This window comes from Tenrec ecaudatus, chromosome 10 (genome assembly GCF_050624435.1).
Source record: "Tenrec ecaudatus isolate mTenEca1 chromosome 10, mTenEca1.hap1, whole genome shotgun sequence".
Taxonomy (NCBI): Eukaryota; Metazoa; Chordata; class Mammalia; order Afrosoricida; family Tenrecidae; genus Tenrec; species Tenrec ecaudatus.
Window position 1 is genome coordinate 75,142,794 of NC_134539.1, and position 25,084 is coordinate 75,167,877.

General features: G+C 42.6%; 1 protein-coding gene across 1 annotated transcript in view; it reads left to right on the top strand.

Annotated features, from left to right (window-relative positions):
• The window catches only part of MED27 (mediator complex subunit 27), a 254,521-nt gene that overhangs the window by 79,094 nt on the left and 150,343 nt on the right, over positions 1-25,084 (top strand). Inside the window, exon 3 of the mRNA XM_075560588.1 lies at positions 11,670-11,800. Coding sequence (XP_075416703.1) covers positions 11,670-11,800 — 131 coding nt within the window. The remainder of the gene's footprint in view (positions 1-11,669; positions 11,801-25,084) is intronic.

The window sequence follows — 25,084 nt, forward strand, 5'->3', positions numbered from 1 at the left end:
TCTCCCCCACCCCCCACCCCCACCCCTACGTTTGACCTGAGAAAGGCTTCCTTACAGTCTGCATACCTTCCTTAGGGCGGATGTGATTGGTATGGATGTGTTGTTCATACTCACTCTCGGGTCACTCACAGTTGGCCCCCAGTTTGGGAGAAATTGAGAAGAATTGAGTAGGACTGCTCAGCCCGCCAGAATAAGTAAGTTGTACATCAGAGTAACTCTTCTTCCGGCGGGGCTCAGCTCTCCCTGGGCCCTGTTATTCCTGTGCTTCTCCTTCTCCCAAATCCATCAGAAACGGACCTACTTTTGAGTGACCCGTTTTCTCCCAAGTTGTTTCCCCATCAGAACACAGGCTTCCAAATTATTGACTTAGTCACCCCTAAGCTTCAGTCTAATTGTTGATGGCTCAGTAACTCCGCCTATTAATAATAATTGTAGTTAACACTTAAGGAGCGTCTACTTGGTGCCAGCTCCTTTACTCAGCACTTTACGTGCACCCTGCGCATTCAAGGAGACCTGGTGGCACACAGTTGGACTGCTACCCCAAAGGTTGGCGGGTTGAATTCACCACAAAGATGAGGCCATTTGCCTCTGTACAGATTTAGAGCTTCAGAAACCCTAGGGGGTAATTCTGCTCTGTGCTATAGGGTCTCGAATTAACTTGACAGATAGGGGTTTGGTTTTAAGGTAATGTGTAAACTCCAAACATTGGGCTCACTGAAAGCCCAAATTGTTTCTAGAGAACTTAAGTGGGAACACGGAGTGCTCTTCCCATTACTAGAAGATAACCGAGGCTTTGGAAAGTTGAATAGCTTACCCAAGGCCACACAGTCAGTGAAGTAAGCTTCTAGGACACAGTTTCCCAGACTTATTTGGCCGACCGCTCCTTGGCAATTGAGCATTTTTGTTTTGATAGCTCATAATCCAGGATAAAGTGTAGGTATCTGTTTTTGCAGTGCCTCCTAGGGGGTGTGATGTTACCCACTTGGGGAGACAGTGATCTAAGTTTTACCTTATGGACAGTTATCCAAACCATTTTAACTTAGATTAAGAATGATACAAATTAAAATATTACTGCTTAGCTCATGATGATAAATATTAAACCTATTCCATTTTAAACCCAAAGCATACCCACTGTTAGTATATATGCTTTTTTACTTAACTTTCTTCCACCGGGAAAAAACTCCCACACCTGGATGGCCTTCCCTCATCCTGCCTGGGTAGATTAAACAAAGATAGGAAAAGGTACTATGGGAATCTGGGGAGAGACCTTTGCCTTCCAGTACTTTGTTGAAGGTGTATGAAATATCCCTTACTCTGGTAGTGTAAATGGATCAAAGTAGAACCAACTTTCTGGGCATTTCGTGTATGTGCAGATTGATACAAACCATCTCTACTATGTGGTGGCTTCAAAAAGAATGGAAGTTTCCCACAACCTTTTTGGAGCAGATTAGTCTATGAAAAGGTGTTTCCCAATGGATCCTCCGGATTGCTTTTCATTGCGAGTGCCAACACTTAGCTTGTTTCCTTGCATCATGTTTGAGTTTATTCAGAAGCAGCCCAGAGGCATCACCCGTGGTGAGTCTCTTCCTCAGTTGTACCAGAAGAATTGAGTTGAGGTTTCTTCTCAGCACCGCTACTCATTTAAAATAGCCTGGTGGGTGCATTTTTTCTTTTTCCTTTATACTTAGCAATGTATTATCTGTTATACTTAGGTGACAGAGTGTGATTAAAAGACAGTCATTCTAATTAGGTTTGTGAAAGTTCAGTCACTTTTCTGGCATTGCCGGAGGAGGTGAATTTCAGGACATTTCATTTCTGGGAATCAGAAGAACAGTGCTGAGCACTGTGCTTAATTTAAGGTTTGTGCACACAGGGCACCTCTTAATTCCTATCCTCATGCTCTCCATTGTACAAGGAGACTGACATAGCCCTCCCCTCACACGGCTGTTGAGAGATGAGAAAAGGCATATTTTGTAGCATCTCCCTGTGGGAGTATGCACAATCAACCCATGTTTCCCTGAAGAATGTAAACATTGTTCTTCTTATTGAGCTAATGAAATAGCCTCAGGCAGAAAATCAACAAAATCATCATCATCAACAAAATCCTGAAATATTAAACTCATTGCTTTGAGTTCATTCTGACTCATAGTGACCCTAAATATTTATGGTAGCAGAAAGCTTTGTCCCGAGGAGCTGGTGGTTTTGAACTGTTCACCAGATGGTGGGCAGCTCATGGTGTGGTCCGCAGTGCCACCCGGGCTCCTTCAGATGCAGAAGCAGCATCCCAAACTGCCCGCAGTACTCATGACAGAACTGGGAGTTGAACGCAAAGCCACCTAACTACAGAGTTTGTTCTCCTGCCCACTGGGGAGCGCTGCCTCCGGAGGTTTTAACTTTGCCTGAAAAGCAAAGTACAAAGCAAACGGCGCTGCCTTGGACACAGTTCCTCCTTGTAGTCCCAAGCCACCAAGCCTGATTTCTTCCTCTTACTCCCCAAACAGGTGTTAACAATGGTCAATTTTTAAAGTGCTTGATTTCCTTCGTCCTGTTCTTGTATGCTTCCAAACAGCAGCCAGCACCTCCCTTCCTGGCGTCACGGTTACTTGTCCTGTAAAGCCAGTGAGTACATAGCTCTCTGTGTCCCCTGCTTCCTTCTTGTTTTCTTTGTGCTCCTCTCCTTCGTCCCACCCTCCTCTTTCACATCCCACGTGAGCCGGGCAAGGGAGTGGGAGAGCTGATCAGATCCCTGAGTTGCAGCCAGTTGCCTCCCAGCAGATGAATTGGCTTATGGAAGGAAATAGGATGAGCTGATGGGGCTACATTTGGTGGTAATTAAAGTGGTGCTTTAAGCAGGACTAAAGATTTCATGACATTGGAAGAAAGACGCATTAAGTAAACCCTGCAACTAAATCCAGATCGTCTAGGAGGCCAACGGAGTTGTTTGGGTGTTTTTGGCTTTTGAGGAGCCACCCCATCTTTCTGCATTGCATCCTGTAGTTGTTTTCTTTGTGAGACCATGTGCAAGTGGCAGAAGAGGCTGCTGTGAAATGAGAGGTATAAATGGAGGACGGGAGAAACCACCTCTAGTGTAGCCTAGACCTGCCTTCTCGGCTCCCTTCTGCCTGCTTTCCTTGCAGTTTCCTTGTCTTCTTTCCCTCTCCTTCCACAAGTAATGTCTGTAAATGTTGTTTCCTCCATTTATAGCCATGTTCACAGTTTGCTTTGTTAGTGAATCTGCTCAGATACATGAGTGATATCTCTTCCATCTGATTGGCATCTCTGACATATGATAACATGCATACAGATGTGGTGTAAATAGGAGCAGTTGTAGAGAAAGCGTATTAATAAAGGTGTGAATTCTGGGAAGTTCCAGTGGAATGAGTTGAAATGACCCCAAACATTGCAAATACTTTTTAAAAAGAAAGAGGCTGCTACCCATCCTCTCTATTGGTACTTCCATGACAGTTTTTGAAGTTTGAATATACGAGGATTAATATGTAGAAAACAACTATCCAAATGGCATTTAACTTGTAAATGATGTTAGCATGAACAGGAAACAGCCCTGATTTGGTGTCCTGCTTTTATAATAGTTGAAAGTCCTGAGACCTAGCTTTCCAGTAGAGAACAAATAGGCAAATAAATTGGAGGCTTCCTTCTTATGGTTTATTGATGCTGTTTTGACCGAGCGAAAAGATCATTTACCCCTAAAAGCTCAAACCTTAAGCTTTGTTTTTTTCCCTTTCATATTGACTTTTTGAAAGAAACATGATATATAAAAAGAAAAGGAAAAGATGCTAATATCATTATCTGCTATTTAGATAAAAACCCAAGCATTACAATTAGATTTATGGTGTTTTTCTGTAGCTGTTTTCCTTAGCACAGATAATGCCAGGCAAGCTTGCCTATTTCTTTGCTTAGAGTTATGGCCCTAAAGAAGACACAGAGCTTTATCATAATACAGCGTTCTTTCTCATTAGCTGGGGGAAAACATTTTAATAACGAGGGGCAAAGGTCTTTGCTACTCAAAGTGGTGAAACCTTGGGTTTGCAGAAATCTTGGTTCTAGTTGGTAGTTTAATGCTTCAGGGAATTAGATTGCAAACAACCCTCTTCCCCCTCAGCCACATCCTTAGACCCTCGTGTGACTTGGTTAAGGGGTGGGGGTGGGGTGTGTGCGTGTGTGCATGCTGTGAACTAATTCAGGTGTGATGTCATCCCCAGATTGAGACTGTGAGCTTGAACTTGGTCTGTTGCCCCTTGGAAAGACTCTTTTCATGCCCAGACGCCAACCAGCTCTAGCTACTATGACTAGTGATTTTCAGGTGATTTCCTTGATTGAAACTGTCGTTAGCTTTAAACAAATTCTCAAGAGAACACGGAAATAAGAGTGGATTACACACATGGATTCTCCTGAAATAAAGACCTGTGTAAGCATCTATGCTGTTAAAGTGGGGGTTTCTAAATGGCTTCCTTTTTATAGAATTATATTTAAGTTCAATATTAGATTTCCTGGCAGTATTGGAGTTTCTATGATTTCTTTTTTTTTCATCCTCTCCCCCTAGGTTTTCAGCCCTGAGCAATATTGAAATCTTAACACTATGCGGCTTAAAACATCTCTGAACACTTTACCCATCTCTTGACTGGAGTCGAAGGGAAAACAATGTGTAATATCTCGTTGTGTAAAAGAGAATTAACAAGAGTCAGCAAATGCTAGTGGAACCCATATCCCCGACTTCCTTAGCATGGTCTAGCTCCCTGCCTAAGACCCGTGCCGGCTTCTAGCGCTGAGGCAGAGACACAAACACCCATGCCTCCAGGTACAAAGATGCAATATCCTATCCCTGAGGGAAAAGGATCTGTAGGAAGGGGGGCTCCCTCCCTCATTTGGTGTGGGTGACCTTGGGCCTGTCATGTCTTTAAAGCTTGAGTCTAAATAAAAATGAGAGCACTTCCATGATTTGATGTTCGACTTCTATGATTTGATACCTTCTCCAAAACCTAAGCCTGCGTAGGGGCTCATAATACTCATTCTGGGGGTAATTAAAATAAGAGGAGAAAGAGGATTCTTTTGCTTTCTTTAGAGGTCTGAGTTAAGAGGGCCGTTGGATGAGGCCAGTCTGTTCTCTAGGTTGGCTGTAGTGACAGGCCAGGTGTTAGTAATTTCACTATAATCTGCCCTGCTACTTCTCAGTTGAGGAATTCCTTAGCTTCGCCTGTTTTCAATGCACCCTCCTAGACATGTAGAGAATACAGAGTAATATGTAGCAAAGTCTGTGCCCTGGAGATATGTCTACTTGGTTAGCTAGCTTCACTCCTGAACCAAGAAATAACACCAGGCTGCCTCTTCTGGATGTCCCATTCCAGAACAGACATCAAGAGCTGTGTGCTTAGAGAAGGGAAACTGACCTGGAATGGCTGCCAGGAAGAGAAGGTGACCGGCTCCCTAGCCTTCTGTGCCCCTACCCCACTCGCCAACCCCTTTTCTGTTAGACCCTCTGCCTAAGCTAGCCAGAATTTATTAAAACAAGTTTATCCTAGTTTAATCTTCAGCCAAAGGGTTTAGTTATTGGAACTACCAATGTGTCTTATATATATTCTTAGAAACTACATGTAAATTATTATTTAAATGAAATGAATCATACCTTACCATTAGGAGAACTCCCCTTTTAAAGGAAAGTTTTTGCTGAATCTTTTAAGAAGGAAATAATGCTTTTTATAGTGGAAAGAATCACATCTTAATTGATCTGACTCCTAAGTTTTGAGGTTTTTGAATATCAAGTTTTCTTAAAGTGGGTTGCAAGCCATATGGCAAGAATAGAATAACATTACCTGTAATATTGACCCACAGGGAGGTTCCCGCATACCTGTCAGCCTTTAAACACTAGCCCTCATTGAATGCTACTGGCTTAATTAATATGTTGAACATGATCAGGGTGATGGATTTTCTTCTGTTTTCTTCCCAGACTTGTTTTCATGGCAACACATTCGCTTTCTCTATCTTGGAGCAGGTAGACCCATTCACAAGGAGCCCTCGTTGAGAAATGGTTTATGCTTGGCTGCTTGCTGAAAGATTGGCAGTTTGAATCCACTGTATTGCTCAGCTAAAGAAAGGCCATCTGCTTCCTTACGCCCTTGGGAACCCAGTGAGGTTCTCCTTTTCCTACAGGGTGGCTGTGAGTAGGACTCCTCTCCAGTGGTGCCTTGGGTTTGGTTGGGTTTAGAAGCACTCACCACAATGTGGAGGGCTCATCTGTTTTTTTGAACTCACTATTTAAATAAGAAAATTTGCATTTGAATCCTATTTTTATCGTTGCCTTTCATTTAATTAGTTCCAGTAAATGCATTATGGAGCCTGGTGGTGTAGTGGTTATGCATTGGGCTGCGCTCCTCATGGTTGGCAGTTCAAAACCACCAGCAGCTCCTCAGGAGAAAGACTGGGCTTTGTACTGCCATAAATAGTTACTGCCTTGTAAACCTAAAAATCGACTGCTGTTAAGTTGATTCCAACTCACAGCTACCTTGTTGGACATAGAATTGTCTCTGTGGGTTTTCTATTCTTTTTTTTTTTTTTAACATTTTATTAGGGACTCGTACAACTCTTACCACAATCCATACATACATCAATTGTGTAAAGCACATCTGTACATTCTTTGCCCTCATCATTTTCAAAGCACTTGCTCTCCACTTAAACCCTTGGCATCAAGTCCTCTTTTAATCCCCTCTCTCCCCGCTCCCCCCTCCCTCGTGAGCCCTTGAAAATTTATAAATTATTATTTTGTCATTCTTGCCCTGTCCGGTGTCTCCCTTCACCCCTTTTCTGTTGTCCGTCCCCCAGGGAGGAGGTCTCATGTAGATCCTTATAATCGGTTCCCCCTTTCCAACCCACTCACCCTCTACCCTCCCAGTATTGTCCCTCATACCCCTAGTCCTGAAGGTATCATCCACCCTGGATTCCCTGTGCCTCCAGCTCCTATCTGCACCAGTGTACATCCTCTGCTCTATCCAGACTTGCAAGGTAGAATTCGGATCATGGTAGTTGTGGGGGAGGAAGCATTTAGGAACTGGAGGAAAGCTGTATTCTTCATCGGTGCTACATCGCACCCTGACTGACTCATCTCCTCCCCTAGACCCCTTTGCGAGGGGATCTCCAGTGGCCGACAAATGGCTTTGGGTCTCCACTCTACACTTCCCCCTTCATTCACTATGGTAAGATTTTTTTTTTTCTGATGATGCCGTATACCTGATCCCTTGGACACCTCGTGATCGCACTGGCCGGTGTGCTTCTTCCACATGGGCTTTGTTGCTTCTGAGCTAGATGGCCGCTTGTTTACCTTTAAGACCCCAGACACTATACCATTTGATAGCCGGGCACCATCAGCTTTCTTCGCCACATTTGCTATGCACCCGTCTGTCCTAGGCAATCGTATCATGGAGGTGTGCAGCCAATGATATGATGTTTTGTTCTTTGATGCCTGATAACTGATCCCTTTGGGACCACGTGATCACACAGACTGGTGTGTTCTTCCATGTGGGCTTTGTTGCTTCTGAGCTAGAGGGCTGCTTATTTATCTGCAAGCCTTTAAAACCCCAGACGCTATCTCTTTTGATAGCTGGGGGATTTTCTATTCTTTACAAGAATAGATAGCCCCATCTTTCCCCAAGAATGACTGATGGTTTCAAACTGTGGACCTTACAGTTAGGAGCCCAGTGCCTAACCACTACACCACCAGGACTCCTTGAGCAAAGTTCATTGAATTTGAATTCCAATAGTTTGAACTTTTTTAAAAGCAGATTTTATCAAGATACAAGCTATGTATAGGTAAAAAGTTTGTTAAGCTTATTTTATGGTTATTGTCAGGACATTACTTCACCACCTTAAGAGATTTTTCCCCTCGCCACGTATTTTCTGTGGAAACATCACAATTTGAGCTAGAATGGTTCTTGTTTATCAGAGAAGGAATGGAAGTACTGAGGATTGTGGAGCCCTTGTTAGTAGTAGATCCCAGGAGCACACTTCAGATACGACTCTTAGGAGACATTCTTAATCTAGACTAATTAAGTTTACAAGGGCCCCATGTGACAACGTTTGGAGGTTCTTGCATGTTTAATATTTCTATAACAGCATTACTTTAAACATTATCAAGTAAATCAAGGTTTTTCTAATTCTAATTGGCCTTTCCACCAAATCATTAAGAGTTGTTGAAATTTCCCCAAGTACAAACATAGCTTGTTTCAGTGTGCTTCCAAGACATTGTGTATTTTACAAAGTGCGCGTGTGTAAAATGCTGTAAAACATGTGCAACCCCACACCCAGGATGTCTGTCGGCACCCCTTTCCTACAGCATGTGCTCCCTGTGTATCGCTGTCCCATTTTGATAGTTCTCACAGTATTTCAAACTTTTTCATAATGCTTTCCATGGAGACTTTAGTAAGGGGCACACAAAACTTTTAATGCACTGGGTTTGTTGCGATACTTCTGGAGCCCAGCCTCTGAAGCATGTCTGTAAGGACCGAGTGAGGAGCCCTGGTGGCTGCTAACTGCGACATTGGCCGTGTTGGGCCCATCCAGCACTCTGAGAGAGAAAAGACCTGGCGGTCTGTTCCCGTAGAGACCAAACTCACTGCTGTGGGGCCGATCCAACCATACAGGGTAGAGTTGCCCCTGTGAGTTTCTGAGACTCTTAACTCCTAATGGGAGTAGAAAGCCTCATCTGTCCGGAGGAGCACCTGGTGGTTTTGAACTGCTGACCTTAGTAAGCTTCCAGGGCTCCTTTGAAAAGAGGATAGCCTGGAGGAAATCCTATAGGCAGTCCTCCTCTGTCTTAGAGTCAGAACTGAATTGAAGACACAACAACAGCAAGAGGTAATTAGTCGGCATAATTTATTAGAAAGGCCTTTAAATTGAGAACTGACAAAAAAATCTTTGACTATTCATAGAAAATAGAAGGCTGAAATTAATAGATAGCAGAATTGGAATAGAGCACATCGTTCTCAGAAATCCAGAGAACACTGAAATAGCTGTTGCTACCAAGTGCCACTTAGCAGCAAACAAAAGCTACCTCCCACCTCCACTCCCCACGTAAACACTCTTATTCCCTCTAGTTGTAATATGTGGATGTTAAAAGAATAGATTGTTTTACTTCTTCCATTTTATTCTGGCTGGTAAGTGGGGAAATGATCTTGGATAGAAAAATCACATTAGAACTTTTGATAAGTTGCATTTTGAAATAGAGTTGTTTCCTTGCCACAGACATTTGGAGAGAAGTATGTTTATTGAAATGTATTTTTATAGAAAATATTACAGAACCTGTAATTGAAAACTTATGGCAGTATTTTGGGCGTGATGTATTCTTAATGTTAATTTGTGGTTTCTCTCCGAACTCCCTTCTGCTGTTTTAGAACCATTGGCTGAGTGAACATTTTATTTTCTAAAAGTCTTTTCAGATCAAAATTGTGTTTCATGGAATGGAGTATTTGGTGCTTAAATAATGTATAAATCCAGTTGGACAGGAGCTGCCTGTCAGTTTGATTAACTTTGACCCTTTCTCCCATTATAAAGATGGTTTGTTAAATATTTAATGGGCCCCTTATAGGTCTTGACAGTTGGAGCTGTGTTCCAGGAAAGTGGGGTATGTATACCATATATGATTAGCAAATGCTGCTTAATCATTATGAGTCAGCTTTCAAGGACAGATTGTGCTTGGGGGAATAGGAGTCCTACCACTCGCATGTACTCTTAGAGGTGCAGTGTGCGTGGAGAGCACCCGAGAGGAGCAAAGACTGGAGAAAAGAAAACCTTTAAAGACCAGACAGTAGTTAGCGTGACTTCTGCAGTTTTGTTTTGTGTGTGCGCATGCTTTGATTGTTGGCACAAGTGATCAAAATGATGCCAGGTGGGCAAAATCACCCTGCCACTCTGCATCGTTAGCAGGACTCCTTCACTCCAAGAGTCAGCAGGGCTGGAATGGCTGAGCTTGCATGGACCCTAATAAGATACAAAGACGAAGGAGAGACTAGTCCTTGAGCCAGGAGGGGGCTCCTGCCAAGCTGTCTTCCCCTTTAATTCCATAAAGCTCCACGCATATTGCACTCATTGCAAATTCTGGTGGGGAAGATCGAAACCCAAGTAGCTGACATTTTGAAACATTGTCTTTCAAACTTGTACAGTCCCTTGTTTCCATTGATTTCCCATTGAAGAAATCTGTAGGAGAAAACCAAATTTGAGCAAAATTCATTGGTCTAAGATGAGTTAGTAGAGCTCAGTTATGCCCCTCCCTTCCCACGTGGAGAAAAGCTCCATTTTATTATGAATGTGACATAGCTTTGCCTTGTGTTGTGCAGCCATCAGGCTCCCACAACAGATCCACAGTAAATCAAGAGCCCGTTAAAAAGCAGAATGGGTGCTCCCGACACAAACATTTTTCAGTGTTCTGGGTCACCAGATATCTTTCTTTTTATGGCCATTTTCAAGGAATGGATCTGTTCAATGGTTTTTGTTTCCTTTACTCTGATTTGCGGGTGGCCGACCCAGTGGCTTTAGGTGAGACCATTTAATTTTCAGGACAGTATTAGCCTTTGCACCCAGCCCTTTTGATATGGTGCTCATCAGTTTCATTACCGTGAGCCTTAATACAGCTGACTCGGCACCAGAAGTCTCTGCCTTGAAAAAGAGCATTTTGAAAAGAAATTGATTCAGTGCTTCATAATGAATTACTATTTGTATATTTAGTTAATTCTAGATAAATGTTTGAAAGACCTTGCTTAATTTGAGAAGAGAGGAAGAAACATATTGGGTGTTATAAATGGTCTCAATCCAAATTCTTAGGTTGGCATTTTCACATTTGCATGTTTTATTTTCATCTGTTCAAAATTGGGATACCTTTCAAGGATAATTTTATTTTAGAGAGATTTATGACAACTCTATCTAAAATTAAAAAGGGGGGGTTAAAAAGGAAGGTAAGAGTCATTGTCACACATCATATTGAATCTAAGCTTCATTTGGCAATGAGTGAGGATGATGGGTTGTTTTTGAAAAGAAAGATCCTGATGGCAGGGGGCACAGAGAACTGTCTCCAGCAGTTTCCCGTACCTTGATTGGGGAGGACTCACTAAACTATCCACTTAAAATGTGTACCTTTTATTTTATGCTAATTACATACAGTTCAGTGAAAAGAACTTAGTAAAGAGCCTTGTTGCCTTTGGAACTAGACCATCTTATTTTTTTTAACCTACAGACAACTTGAGGTGTAGAATGATCTGCCCTATGCAACCTTGAGTCTCAGAAGTTTGTCTAGCAGCAAACTCAAGCCCATTTAAATGATTTGGCCTCCTTACCTCCATATTATTCTAACTCATGGAAATGGAATTAAGTTCTCTACCCAGTTCAGTAAGCCATCCATCTACACCACAAAGTGCATGGTATAAAGTTCTTTCTATATTTTAACTGATGTCTTACTCATCGTTAGCTACTTAGTAGATTGCTTTCAGTTTTTCATTATTATGCCATGCATCAATGAAGAACCGTATTTGTGTTTTCCCCCTTCTGTTTGAGTCTTCTTCTTAGTAGATCCTTTGAAGTAATCTGCTAGCAGCTCTATTTGAAATTATTTAATACCCCTTGCCCTGCTTTTGCTAATTTTTAGCTCATCCCCTTTGTGTTTTTCTCCACAGTTGCAGTACCATGCAGGTCTGGCATCGGGCCTTTTGAATCAACAGTCGCTGAAGCGTTCTGCAAACCAGATGGGCGTATCTGCTAAACGCAGACCAAAGGCTCAACCTACGACGCTTGTCCTACCGCCTCAGTGAGTAGTGGGTTTCAAAGAGGACCTTTGCCCGGCTGAACGCTGTAGTTTGTACTGAGTTTTAGCCACTGGAAAGCTATTTTACTTGTGAAATTGTTTTATTCTCTTAATAAGGTAATTTAGAATGAAAAACCAAGCATGAAGATAAAATATTTAGCATATATCTTTATGAGGTGGGTGTCATGCAGTTCATCTTATACATGAGACTTTTCCATCTAGGAGTTTAAGGTACCTCAGACCTTATTTGTTTACTTACCACATTCTCAAAGTTGGCAGAACAAAAGGGCAATCTTTCTTATTTTACAAATGAGCCAGCTGAGGAACACATTTTAACAAGCTGTAGACCACCTACAGAATCTGGTGGATTCTGGGAATGTGGGCTCAATTTTTTCTCTTTAAAGGATCATGCTTATGTTTTCCCTTTACCACCACCTCCATTGTCAGGATAACCAATGTGACAAAGTTCATCTGGTGTGTAGATTGAAGACGTTTCCACACACATACACACCCATGTAGTACCACCCAGATCAAGATGCGGAAGATGTCTAGTTTCACCTAAGGATTTCTCATTATTTTCCTAGTCTGTACCCGGTCTTCCTGCTTCCCAAGTGTATCTTAAAAAACAATTTTGCCTCTTCTTTAACATCATCTAAATATATTCCCCAAACCAAACTTACTGCCATCGAGCCGATACTGACGCAGCAGCCCTCTAGGACAAGGTGGAACTGCCCAGGATAGAGTTTCCAAAATAGGAACGTTTTACGGGAGTTAAAGCCCTGCCTTTCTCCCGAGGAGTGGCCGGTGGTCTTGAACTGCTAGAGCCCCTCTAAAGAGAACCATCTCACAGGTAATTAGTCATGTTGCCTTTGTTTGTTTGTTTGTTTCTAACCAAATAGGGTAGAATCATCTAGATGGTTCTGTTTGTAGTTGCGTCGAATTCCTTTGAATATGCCCCGAATGGCTTGTGCATTTGCTTGTTGATTCACTCAGTGATGCGGAGTCAGACCCGTGAAAGTGTCATTTCTTGCTGGCAACTTCTCTATCAATGTGTACCTCCCTCAGTGGGGCAATACTCCCCAAAAGCTTGAGTTGGGCTTTAAACTTATTCCATAGTCTAGCCCACTCTTCTATTGTAAACTACATTTAAAAGCTTCCACTCTTGAGGACTATTTGCAGGTAAAACCAAATTGTGTGCCTTCCATCAGGAGATCTCACTTTATGTCGTTTGGTTAGCTAGTATTTATTGCGCACCTGCTTTGGGCCAGCCACTGCTCTAGACTCTGGGGATGTCGTCGTGACCAAGACACACATTGCCTCGTGCTCATGAGATAGTTATTTTACAGCCATTACCAGTCACGTGACGATTGGTGATAGGAAAGAACCAGGGTGGCAGGAAATAGGAGAAATTGTTTAAATAGGGCAATCCAAAAAGGTATCTCTAAGGATACAGTGTTAGGCAGAGACTTGCGAATGAAGAACTAGTCCCTTGAAGGAGCTAGGGGACGCAAGTTCCAGCGGTGACTCCGCTGGTGTCTTCTCTTGCCGGTGAACACTATGATTTCCCAGTTTCCTTCATAGTTAACGTTTGCTTCCAAGATAAACAGACCTTACCAGCCTGCGGCAATTATTTTCCTGGGTGCTGCAGGCACAGGTACAGTATTTTTCATAGACTACAGGAGCAGCTGCTTCTAGTGATGTAAGAACTAGCGGGTTTTAACTATGAACATACAACACACTAAGGAACATTATTCGGTCTGCTGTTTTTGTGTGTTGATTTGGTGATTCTGCATACCCCAGCTTCTAGCTCGCTCAAGTCTAATGGGCCTTCTAACTTGTCACTTTCCCTGCATGGATTGTCTACTGAGGCAGGAGGTTTGGTGAGAAGTGAAAGGCTTTCTAATGGTCCCCTAAGACTGGAGTCAAAAAGTGTTTGTTGCTAACTCTCTCTTGACAAAAGTCAGTTCTTAGTCCATCTGTTCACCATTTGTTAATTTGCATTGGCTTGAAACCTGTTTACAGGTGACATGCTATTATGAGGACACTTAGAAACTATTTTAAGCACCAGGGCAATCAGCAGACTCTGTTCTCATGCCAAAAAAAAAGGTGTTCACAACTGTCATTATACATTTATAAGAAATCACTCAGAATACTTAGTTTCAAAAAGAAAATGGCTCCTCTGCCCTGAGTCTGCAGCATTGAAATGATTTCCTGTAGTTAGTAGCCTGTCTCCTGTGAAAATCGACTGCTGCCTTTTCACAACATTGAGGCTCAGATGATGCTGGAATCCCTGCATCGAACTACTGCCCAGTAGGCAGGATCTGTATCTGCAAGAATCCTTTATGCTTCTATGAATTCTTTATACGTTTCCTAAGTACCTACCACGTGCTGCTCATTATGTTGAGGTGTCAGGGACAGAAACACAAGAAAGATAAATGCTCACCTAATTTGGTTATAAAAGGTTTTTTTAAAAGGCAAAGTAAATAGTACATTAAGTACACTAATAATGAAGAAAAGATAACATAAAAGCAAAGAGGAAAAAAGTACTGTTATACTGAAAAATTACTCTTAAGTTTTTGGTGTTTTTGACTTTTTTCCCCTATTATTTTGAAAATCAAATGTACCTTTCAAAAAGAATATATTACCCTAATATAATCCCTAATATTTATTGTAGTTGTTAAATTTTAACCTTGTATGTTATGATCTCTGAACTTTTATGTTTACCCATTAATTGTCCATGTTATGATTGTGTTCTCTGGAAGACTACACATTTTTACATTTTTTATGACAAGTGAGACATGACCTTAACAAGATCTCTCTGAACCTATCATGAAGGAAATCCCTTGAGTTTGCGTAAACACAATGCTCATATTCTCCAAGGTTACTAAGTTAGTTATCTATTGCTGTGTAACAAATTACCCCCAAACTTAGTGGCTTAACAACAATAAGCATTTATGATCTCTCACATTTTCTGTGGTTTGGGATCTGGGAGCAGGTTGCCTGAGTGATTATGGTTTGACCTCTCACAAGCTTGCAATCAGCTATCAAACAGGGCATTAATCATGGGAAGGTTTGACTGAAGTTAAAGAGCTTCTGCTTCCAAGATTATTGGCTCACACGGCAGCGGTGTGGATTGTTGATAGAAGACCTTGGTTCCTCCCCATGTGGCCCTCTCTAGTGACTTCTTGAGTGTTCTTACCACTTACATTAACAATGGAATGAGAGGAAAAATCATATCATTGCATACTCACCTTCCCGATACGACCTCTCAATACAAATGGGGGCATAAGCAAATGTAGTGAAGAAAACTGATGGTGTCTGGCTATCAAAAGATACAGCGTCTGGGGTTCTTAAAGGCTTAAGGGTCAACAAGCGGCCATCTAGCTCAGAAGCAATAAAGCCCACATGGAAGAAGCACACCAGCCTGTGTGATCATGAAGTGTCGAAGGGATCAGGTATCAGGCATCAAAGAACAAAAAAAGTCATATCATTGTGAATGAGAGGGTGTGCAGATTGGGGACCCAAGACCCATCTGTAGGTAACTGGACATCTCCCTTACAGAAGAGTTGTGGGGAGGAGAGGAGCCAGTCAGGGTGTAGTGTAGCAACAATGAAACATACAACTTTTCTCTAGTTCTTAAATGCCGCCCTGCCCCCCACCCCCATCAAGATCCCAATTCTACCTTACAAATCTGGCTAGGCCAGAGGATGTGGTCTAATACAGATCAGAACTGGAAACACAGGGAATCCAGGATAGGTGATCTCTTCAGGACCAGTGGTGAGAGTGGCAATACCTGGAGGGTGGAGGGAAGGTGGGGTAGGAAGGGGGAACCGATTACAAGGATCTACATTTAACCTCCTCCCTGGGGGACAGACACCAGAAAAATGGGTGAAGGGAGACGTCGGACAATGTAAGACATAACAAAAAATAATTTATAAATTATCAAGGGTTCATGAGGGAGGGGGTGGCGGGGAGGAGGGGGAAAATGAGCTGTTACCAAGGGCTCAAGTAGAAAGCAAATGTTTTGAGAATGATGATGGCAACATATGTACAAATGTGCTTGACATAATATATGTATGTATGGATTGTGATAAAGAGTTGTACGAGCCCCCAATAAAATTATTTAAAAATAAACACAAATAAACAAAAATCAATTGAGTGAGAAAGACAGGCTATCCTTTATATGACCTTGCTTCAGATGACACATGTCAATTCCACCCTATTCTGTTTGCCTTAATCAGTCCCTAAGTACGCCTGACATTCAGAGGGAGGAGATCAGGCTCTACCTTTTGAAGGTTAGGATATCAGAATTGACTGGCATGTTTAAAACCACCACTGTTGCCAGGGGGACAGGCATTCCACAATGGGTCCAGTGGCTGGACTTAAAAAGCTCCATTCCCGTATTTATTCAGTAAATATTTTCTGAGTTACTACAAGTGCTGTGATGGGGATTCACCAACAGTAAGGTGTAATTTTGATTTTCAGGAAGTTCTTGAGTAGAAGCAGAAGACCAAGCACACAGCAGGACATCATAATGAAGTGTGCTAAGTCTGGCCGTGGGCACGATCCACAGTGCCCAGGAACACCAATGGCATGGCGCTGGGGTAGATCTTCCACTTAAGGTTGACCAGCAAACGCTCCAAAAGCTTTCCTCTGCCGATTGTGAGGGATCCAAGTTCCATTTTATTAAACGAACTAGAGGACTTCTTGCACAGGCTCTAGAGGCTCCTGAGGAAAGCCTTTATTTTTAAGCATGGATAGCGGTAGGGAAGGGCGGTGGCTGCATCCTGACACACCCTCCACTGTAACGTTGTGCACCTGTGAGTGCAATGATGTTCCTGCACTGGCTTCTGTTAGAAGCTGGACAGCGCCACGCCTACTACAGCAGAACCACAGACTCTGCTGCCCTGTGCCGAGTCCACAGGCATGGCAAGAGTGCCAGGGATTCTGTATGTTGCCATTGTTTTTAAAATGTCGTTGGTTTTAGTGGTCTTGACTCAGATTTCTGCCTGGATGAGATGAATGATTCATATCTTTCTCCCCCTCTAAAGACGCACCTTGGAAGACAAAGATGTTTGCCATGTTGCATGTTAGGCTCCCTCACTTCTTTGATTCCCAAATGCTCACATGAAGTCTTTTGCAGCAGAGGCAGTAATGTCATCATAAAGAAGCTTTTCCCTTGCTGGTGTGTAAACATTGCCCGACTGCTGACCCTTACAGTAATGTGATCAGCTCTCTTATTTGATTGGTCTATTAAGTTGTATATCGAGAAAGCTATGTGTTTCATATATATATCAGATGTAGCCGTGTTTACTGATACTCTTTCTTAGATAGCAGCCTCAACTTTAAAATCTTAAAAAAAAATTTTGGTGAGCTTTTGTGTTAACATAGGATATTGATTTTAATGAAACTGGCCAAGCGGAATGCCCTCTGACTCTTGGGGTTTAGCAGCATGACCTGATGCTGGCATTCAGTGGACTGAGGTCAAAGGCTTCACTGTGTTATTTTGTGTGTGTTTTTGCATTTATGTACCATTCTCATGTTTTAAGGTACACACATTACAGTGAACCCACCCAACGCAGTCAGTTGGCATTGAGTAAATTCCAACTCATGACAACTCTTTGTGTGTCTGACTCTTGTATGTTCTTATTCTTGGGCCCATTCAATTTCTGAAAAACTTTTTCAGAAAGCTTAAAATATATATGTAGATACTACCCATGCTCCCCAGACCACGACTCTCTGTCCTTTTGTCTTACTGTGTTGCTGCCGAAGGACAACAACATGCTTGCTAAAGTAGAGGGCAGCGCAATAGAGGGAAGGCCCTTGATGGGATGGATTGGCACCGTGGCTGTGACCATGGGCCCAGACATAGGAACGATGGTCAGGATGGCTCTGGATGGGCCAGGGTTTCATTTTGCCGTACCACCCATTAGCCAGAACCAACTCGATGGAACCTGACAACCATTTCCCAGAATGTGTGGGAATAGGCAGTTTTGTTAGGTAGCAAGATAGGGGGTTGTTCCTCTCCATGCCTAGGGGGCCCTTACAGGAAGTTGGAAGCTGATAAAAGCTAAAAGGCATGGGCAAATTCAGTCCCTGGAGCCAGGAAGGTGGGCCTTGGGTGGGCCCAAAGTAGGCCAGGTGGGCTTAATTCAGCTAATGGGGTCAACCACACCTCCTAGCGGAAGGCCCTAAAAAGGCTGGAATGGGAGACCCCTCTTTTCCAGCTGCTCCTCTGCAAGCCGTTCCCCCCCACCCCCCCCGGCCTCAGGCCGCCACATGCAGTGCTATGACAGGGTGCTTGTGTAGAGTGACCATAATGCCTGAAACATATGTCCTTTATAAAAACCCACGTGGATCACAAACTAGGCTTTGGCGTGAATTCTCTCTGGCCAAGGGGGGAGGCATTTCCCACCCAAGGAATCTAATAGTTTCTTTTGCAATTTGTTACCTTTGGTGAAAAGATTCTTCGTTCTGGATTAAGAGTACTAACCTGCTATATGCTATTTCCAGTTAGTGGTGGTGAATTATTCATGCTCCCAGCTGAGACTAGTTCTCCTGCATGATTGCTGGGTCGAGTTCTCAGATTTCACCTCTCAGGACCATTTCTTCCTTGGTCACCTTTTTCTCCCCCACGTCATCCATGTCTCCCTTAGCATACAAATCATGCTTACCCAGGCCATCTCTTGCAAGCACACCCACCTCTTAGTCCCATTTCCCCTTTCCCTTAATGTCATTTCTCTCTTCTTTGCAGCACACTTCTCCAAAGAACTGATGACCCTTGGCTGTAATTTCTCTCCCACCACAATTCCTGTTTTCACTTCTGTCACTGGCCCTAGTTTTGCCCCCTCTAAAGCCTCATGTCAGTGAAGCCAGAGAAAATGTCCTTTTTCTCTCTAGCTTCTTTGGTTTAACATGATGGTTTTGTGGTTTATTTATGTTTGTGTCAGCTGAGCAATATGACAATGCCCTTTGGAGCCAAGTGGTAGCTTTTTGGCAACACATTGATCTGTTTCAGTAGTGTGTGAGTTCAGGGAATGTCTTGATTGATGCTCCTGATTTTGGGTGACCCACCTCAGGTTTGGTTTGAATGGCAGCAGTAACAACACAAAGAACAACATACCTTGACAAGTTTTGCTGGAAAGACATGCCATTGATGCAGGAGAGAAGAGGGACAATGGCAGGACACTCACACCTAGGTGTTCCAGTGCTTGAACAGATTGTGGCTCTGGCAGTTTAAATGATGAAGGCTCATTTTCTGCCACCACCTTCCACACTAATTCCCAAGAAGATCTCCAACTTGAAGTTGCACATGCCCTTATATAGATGGCAATCCATCTCTCCAAGATGTCGGCTGAGTGCTGCTTCTATTCTTGAAAGGAAAAGGCTCATGTTGTCATTTGCTTAATGCAAAACCAACAGGAATCACGGAGAGCAAAGCGAAGACATAAATCCATTCTTGGCGAGAGTGGTGAATGAGAGTGAGAGCTGATCGTGGTCATTGATGTTCAAAGTGAAAATATTTGCCATGCTGAAGCTCACCAAACCAAGAGTCTGTTCGCATAGCATATTGGCCATTATACCATTATCTCTTCTGTTTCTGATTTTCAAGACCTTTTTTCCTCAGCCAGTCTAGTATAAAACTCCAGGTGTCTGCAATTGCTACTTCATTACCCAAACCTTGATATAGAAGTCATTTGAATAGGGACTGTGAGCCTGCTGCCTTGCAGGGACCTAATTTTTTTCTTGATGACTTGGGCCTTCATTTGGCCTCCTCAAGTTCTAGATATTTTGATTGTATGGTGATAAATTTACATCGCATTCTTCAATTTTGATGATAGGCACCTTAAACAAGTGAATTGGCATCTCTTTTTGGTGGTGTGGTGGTTACGAGTCGGGCTGCGACCTACATGGTCAGCAGTCCGAAAGACTGGGCTTCCTATTCCCATAAACAGTTCTGGTCTGAGGTAAGGGGAGCTGATACTAATGCTTTAAAAATGTTGATGGCAACACATGTGCAAACGTGCTTACTACAACTGAATGATGCATTATTAAAAGATTTGTAAGAGCCCCCCACAATAAAATAATAATAACCCAACTCCAGTCTGAGATCCACTTGATGGGGTGGGGGTAGAGTCCACCAAGAGTCAGCATTAACTCACTGGCAGTGAGTTGAAACATTTAATTTGCTTTTGAGCAAGGTGACATGGTCAAGGATCAAACTGGGCATTGACTTGAGTTTTATAAATGCAGAGCATGGGTTCCCAAGTCCCTTTCAGGAATTCTTTAAAAGGGTCCTGACTAGGTATTACACCTTGAACTTAATCTGGTGGAAAAGCAAGTATGTTGCCTGCATGCATGGAATGTCCCAGAAAAGATACAGAGAACTTCAGAGCTTTAAGTTTCCTGAGTTTGGGGGAAAAAGTCATGAAAACTTGGGTAGAAATGCACAGTCTTTTTTCCCCTACTGGCAAGTATTAAGTAACAATATTCATTAAATACCACAGAGAGGCTGTGTAATAAAGAAGTAATCCTAGGCCTAGGTGGCTATAACTCTCTAGAAGAGTTAAAATTGAGAATATAATTAAAGATTAAAACATTGTTTGCATTCTAGAACATGGAGAAATCTTTTCTCTCCATTGTGGGACCATATTAATAAGGAGGAGATCATTTTCCAATAACCAACATCACTGAAACTCATTTATTAATATCAGTCAAGTTTGAACTGTCTGACTCAGTGTTTCTTTTGTCATTTTCCTACAAGACTTGGTCTCCAGGAATGGTAAAGGATACTACTCTTGTCTCAAAAAACGAAAAACAGTATATTTTAAAAATCGCCATCTGTTCAGTGTCGAGTTTGGATGGGAATGTCCAGACAACAAGGTTACCTGTATGTGGATCCTCAGTCCTGTGTAAATTGCATGCCTCTGTTTCGACAACAAAATAACTCGGTCTTTATTTCGACCAGTTTTTAATGAACAGGTCAAAGGTAGAAGGAATTAATGTATTGAGCTGTTGTAAGATTTGTGTTATGATGGCTGGTGAAGGGGCAGGGCATACTATAGAATGCTACCAGACCATCATGGCATGGTGACATACAGAAACTCTTTGTGAGCAAATAGCTGGTGTGCGGGAGTTCCTTGAAACCAATGTAAGAGGGAAGATCCTGGGGCCCTGCCCTACTGGATTGTTAAGATTTACCTGCACGAGTACCCTTTTGTTTTCTCCCTCTGCTTTTCTTGCTTGGCATGCATTTGTTTAAAATCGAATTGAAAAGCGCATGGACGCCAAAGACATAGAATGGTCCTCCTTGTATGTCTAGTCTCCAATGTTGCACGGCCTTCATTGCTCTTTAGAGATTCTCATCTGAGGGCCTGGCGAAGACACACCCTGAAATAGCTATTGAAATGTCCTTTTTATGTGCTTGCGTTACTGGCAAGTAGAGAAAGAAAATGTCTCTGGAAATGTAATTCAGTACCTGGGCAGAAACCATCTAAGCCACCTTTCAACCCATAACTCCTGTGACACTCTGATTTTGTGTCTCCTCTGTGACATTTCTCATATTCCACCTTGGGTCATGATTGCCTCCTCTGCTAGGCAAAAAACTCCTTGAGGACCAGGACTATGTCCCTTATCGCCTAGCTTTGTATTGGTGGTTGGATGTACTGACTCTGATGGCTTTCTTCCTCTCCATTTCCCATCCTGCCCAAGGAGGCTGAGCACATCTTTTCTCACTGTGCCATGCACGGCTTTCAATCTGCCCAAGACTCTTTATTTAGTAAAAGGATCACTATAAATCTTGGGGATTTCAATGTCTTTGGGACCCTGGCCTATTTGGACAGACCGAAATGATCATTGGAGTTTCAAATCTTTCCATCAGGCCCAGCCTTCTTGCTGAGTTAAGTGATGGGTAGGATTGAGTTGGATCTGGAAGCTGGGGCCAGTGCACAGGTCCTGTGACCTAGGCAGAGGCCCAGTATCTTGCTACCATGGGGAGCATGAGTAGGACTAATATATGGAAAACGGTATATTAGGAAGATTCATCAAGTAGCAGAGTGCAGATAAATAAGATAGTCCTTTGTAGCTGTTTAAAAGATAATTGGTTCATGTTACTTATCTTTTATCCCTTCTCTTTGGGCAGGAGAAAAATCTCTGGGAAAAATAAATGAGGACTCCCTCATAAATATTAATGTAAAAATCTGTCTATGGAGAATAAATATGGGGACATTTTGTTTTAAATGCTCTATGTCATTGTACTTCATTAGCATATATGTTGTAAAAGATACTTTATCCCTTTGAGAGAACCATATTTAGTTCCACTAATAGCTGAGGACTGAAGTCTGTAGTTTGTCAGGAATACTTTAAGTGGACAAAGAGAACTTTGCTTTCTTGCTTTGACCACTTTGTTGTCACCATATTCCTGGTAGCCCAGGATAGAAAGTAGGTAGGAAGTCCTAGAAACTGTCTTCGTATTATCTAGACCACTATTTCCCAGAGTGGGAGATGATGCCCCTTGGAGGGGGGTGGGTGGGTGAGGGCTGGAAAGATCTAGCAGTGGCTGCAGAAGCAGATACCTACACCTTATTTTGGATTATGGGCTATAGTATAAACGTTTTAAATTGTCAGGGGGATGCTGAGTAATTTCTTTTCTGACAAGAGGGCAGTAGGCCAAAGATCTTATGCTCCAGACCCTCCAGCTGGACCTTTGATTCCTACTGGCTGACTCCCCAGTCTCTGTGTGCTTGTGCATGTGTAGCAAGCACACCCACATGCACTTTATTCTTCAAGTGTTGTAAGTTTTCCTACAGACTAAGTGGTTAAGATGTGTGCCTGCACCAGGGTGAAACGCTAAGAGCATGCAGCAGAGCAGCAAGCACAGCAAAGGGGAAGGGCCAGAAGTACTCCCATCAGCCTCCACTGGAGAACACGCTTAAAGGTCAACAACTTACCTGGCTTTCCTACTGTTTGTCCTTGTTTTGCGTTGTTGTTTGGGTTTTTGGTTTTCTTTTGTTGTTTTATTTTGCTCTGTCTTGTTTTTGTGTTCATTATTGTCTCTGCATGTCTATCTAGATAAGATAAGTGGGATAAACAATCCTGAGGAGAAAACAATGGGACCTACAGTTCTGAGGGGATAAGGGAGAGGGGAGGCGGGGAAAGGAAGTGGGTGTTAACATACCCATGGACAAGGGAACAACAAGTGATCTACAATCAATGGTGAGGAGGGTGTAGAATGCCTGGTACGACATGATCAAGGGCAGTGTAACTGAGAGGAATTACTGAAACTCAAGTTAAGGCTGAAAATGATAGTGGGACCCGAGGAAAGTAAAAAGAAATAGAGGAAAGAACTAGGAGGCAAAGGGCATTCATAGAGGTTTAAATACAGTCATGTACATATGTAAATATATTTATATATAACGATAAAGAAATAGATCTGTGTACATATATTTATATGTTAAGTATCAGGGTAGTAGGCAGACATTGGGCTTCTACTCAAGCACTCCCTCAATGCAAGAACACTTTACTTTGTTCTAATCATTTGACATTCCTTGATACCTTCCCCACACGATCATGGTTCTCAACCTTCCAAATGCTGCGGCCCTTTAATACAGTTCCTCGTTGTGGTGACCCCCAACCATAAAATTATTTTCATTGCTACTTCATAACTAATTTTGCTACTGTTATGAATCATAATGTAAATATTTGATATGCAGGATATATTTTCATTGTTAAAAATTGAACATTATTAAAGCATAGTGATTAATCACAAAAACAATATGTAATTATGTATTGTGAAATATTTATTTCTAATTACAAATAAATGAAATTTTGTCTTGAAGCATGGTGTAGCCTGGGTAACAGTCTTTACCCTGGTTACTTGTATGTGGGTGTATCTGCATGTGGGTGGACCCGCCTGGAGATGGATAGAGGAGCTGTGTCTCAGTCCCTAATACCATAGGAAGTAATGTGTTTTCCGATGGTCTTAGGCGACCCTTTTGAAAGGGTTGTTCAACCCCCAAAGGAGACACGACCCACAGGTTGAGAATTGCTGCTGTAGACAAAGCAGGTGCATAAGCAAATGTGGTGAAGTAAGCTGATGGTGCCCGGCTATCAAAAGATATAGCGTCTGAGATCTTAAAGGCTTGGAGATAAACAAGCGGCCTTCTAGCTGAGAAGCAACAAAGCCCACATGGAAGAAGCACACCAACCTGTGTGATCATGAGGTGTTAATGGGATCAGGTATCAGGCATCAAAGACTCAAACACAAAATCATATTAATGTGAATGAGGGGGTGAGTGTGCAGAGTGGAGACCCAAAGCCCATCTGTAGACAATTGGACATCCTTTAACAGAAGGGTCACAAGGAAAAGACAAGCCAGTCAGGGTGCAGGATAGCACCGATGAAACATATGTTTCCTCTAGTTCTTTAATGCTTCTCCTCCCCACCCCCCACCACTATCATGATCCCAATTCTGCCTTACAAATCTGACTAGACAAGAGCATGTGCCTGGAAACACAGGAAATCTAGGACAGATAAACCCCTCAGGACCAATATTGAGAGTAGCAATACCAGGAGAGTCAGGGGAAGGTAGGGGGAAAAGTGGGGAATTATTAAGGGCTTGGGTGGGACGATGGGGAAGGGAGGGAAAATGAGCTGATACCAAGGGCTCATGTAGAAAAGAAAATGTTTGAAAATAATGATGGTAATACATGTGTAAATGTGTTTGACACATGGATGTGTGTATAGATTGTGATAAGAGCTGTATGAGCCCCCAATTTTTAAACATTAAAAAAAGTGTGCTTGATCAGATAGGAATCAAAAAGGCAGAAAGTACTGTACATAGTATACTGATGAGAAAGGTAGTGAGTTCTATTTGAGGCACGTGAGGTGTGACGTGCTCATAATATCAGGTGAAATGATAGGCTGTATTAGATTTGCTTAAAATTGTCCCACTGCATTCTTCCTCCTAAAATGGATGTGGTAGAAATGAGGAGAATAGTCACTGGATAATTAGTACAGTACTTTGGATGTATTTATGTACTTAGGTGTGTATTGACTAAATGCTGCAGTGTTTTTCATCTGGAGGTTGGAATGGATGGAGAGGCATTATTTTGTTAGCAGTAGAATGTTGGTGCAGGTAGACTGCAGAGTGGGTGAACTCTGCCAGGGATCCTAGACAGAGACCCAGTGAGGGCAGTTTACCAGCCTGCTTGTCCCGTGGCACTTGCAGTCCCTTCTTGCCTACCTCTAAGCCTGGCCTCACTCACTGTCAGCTGACCTGTCCTGTAT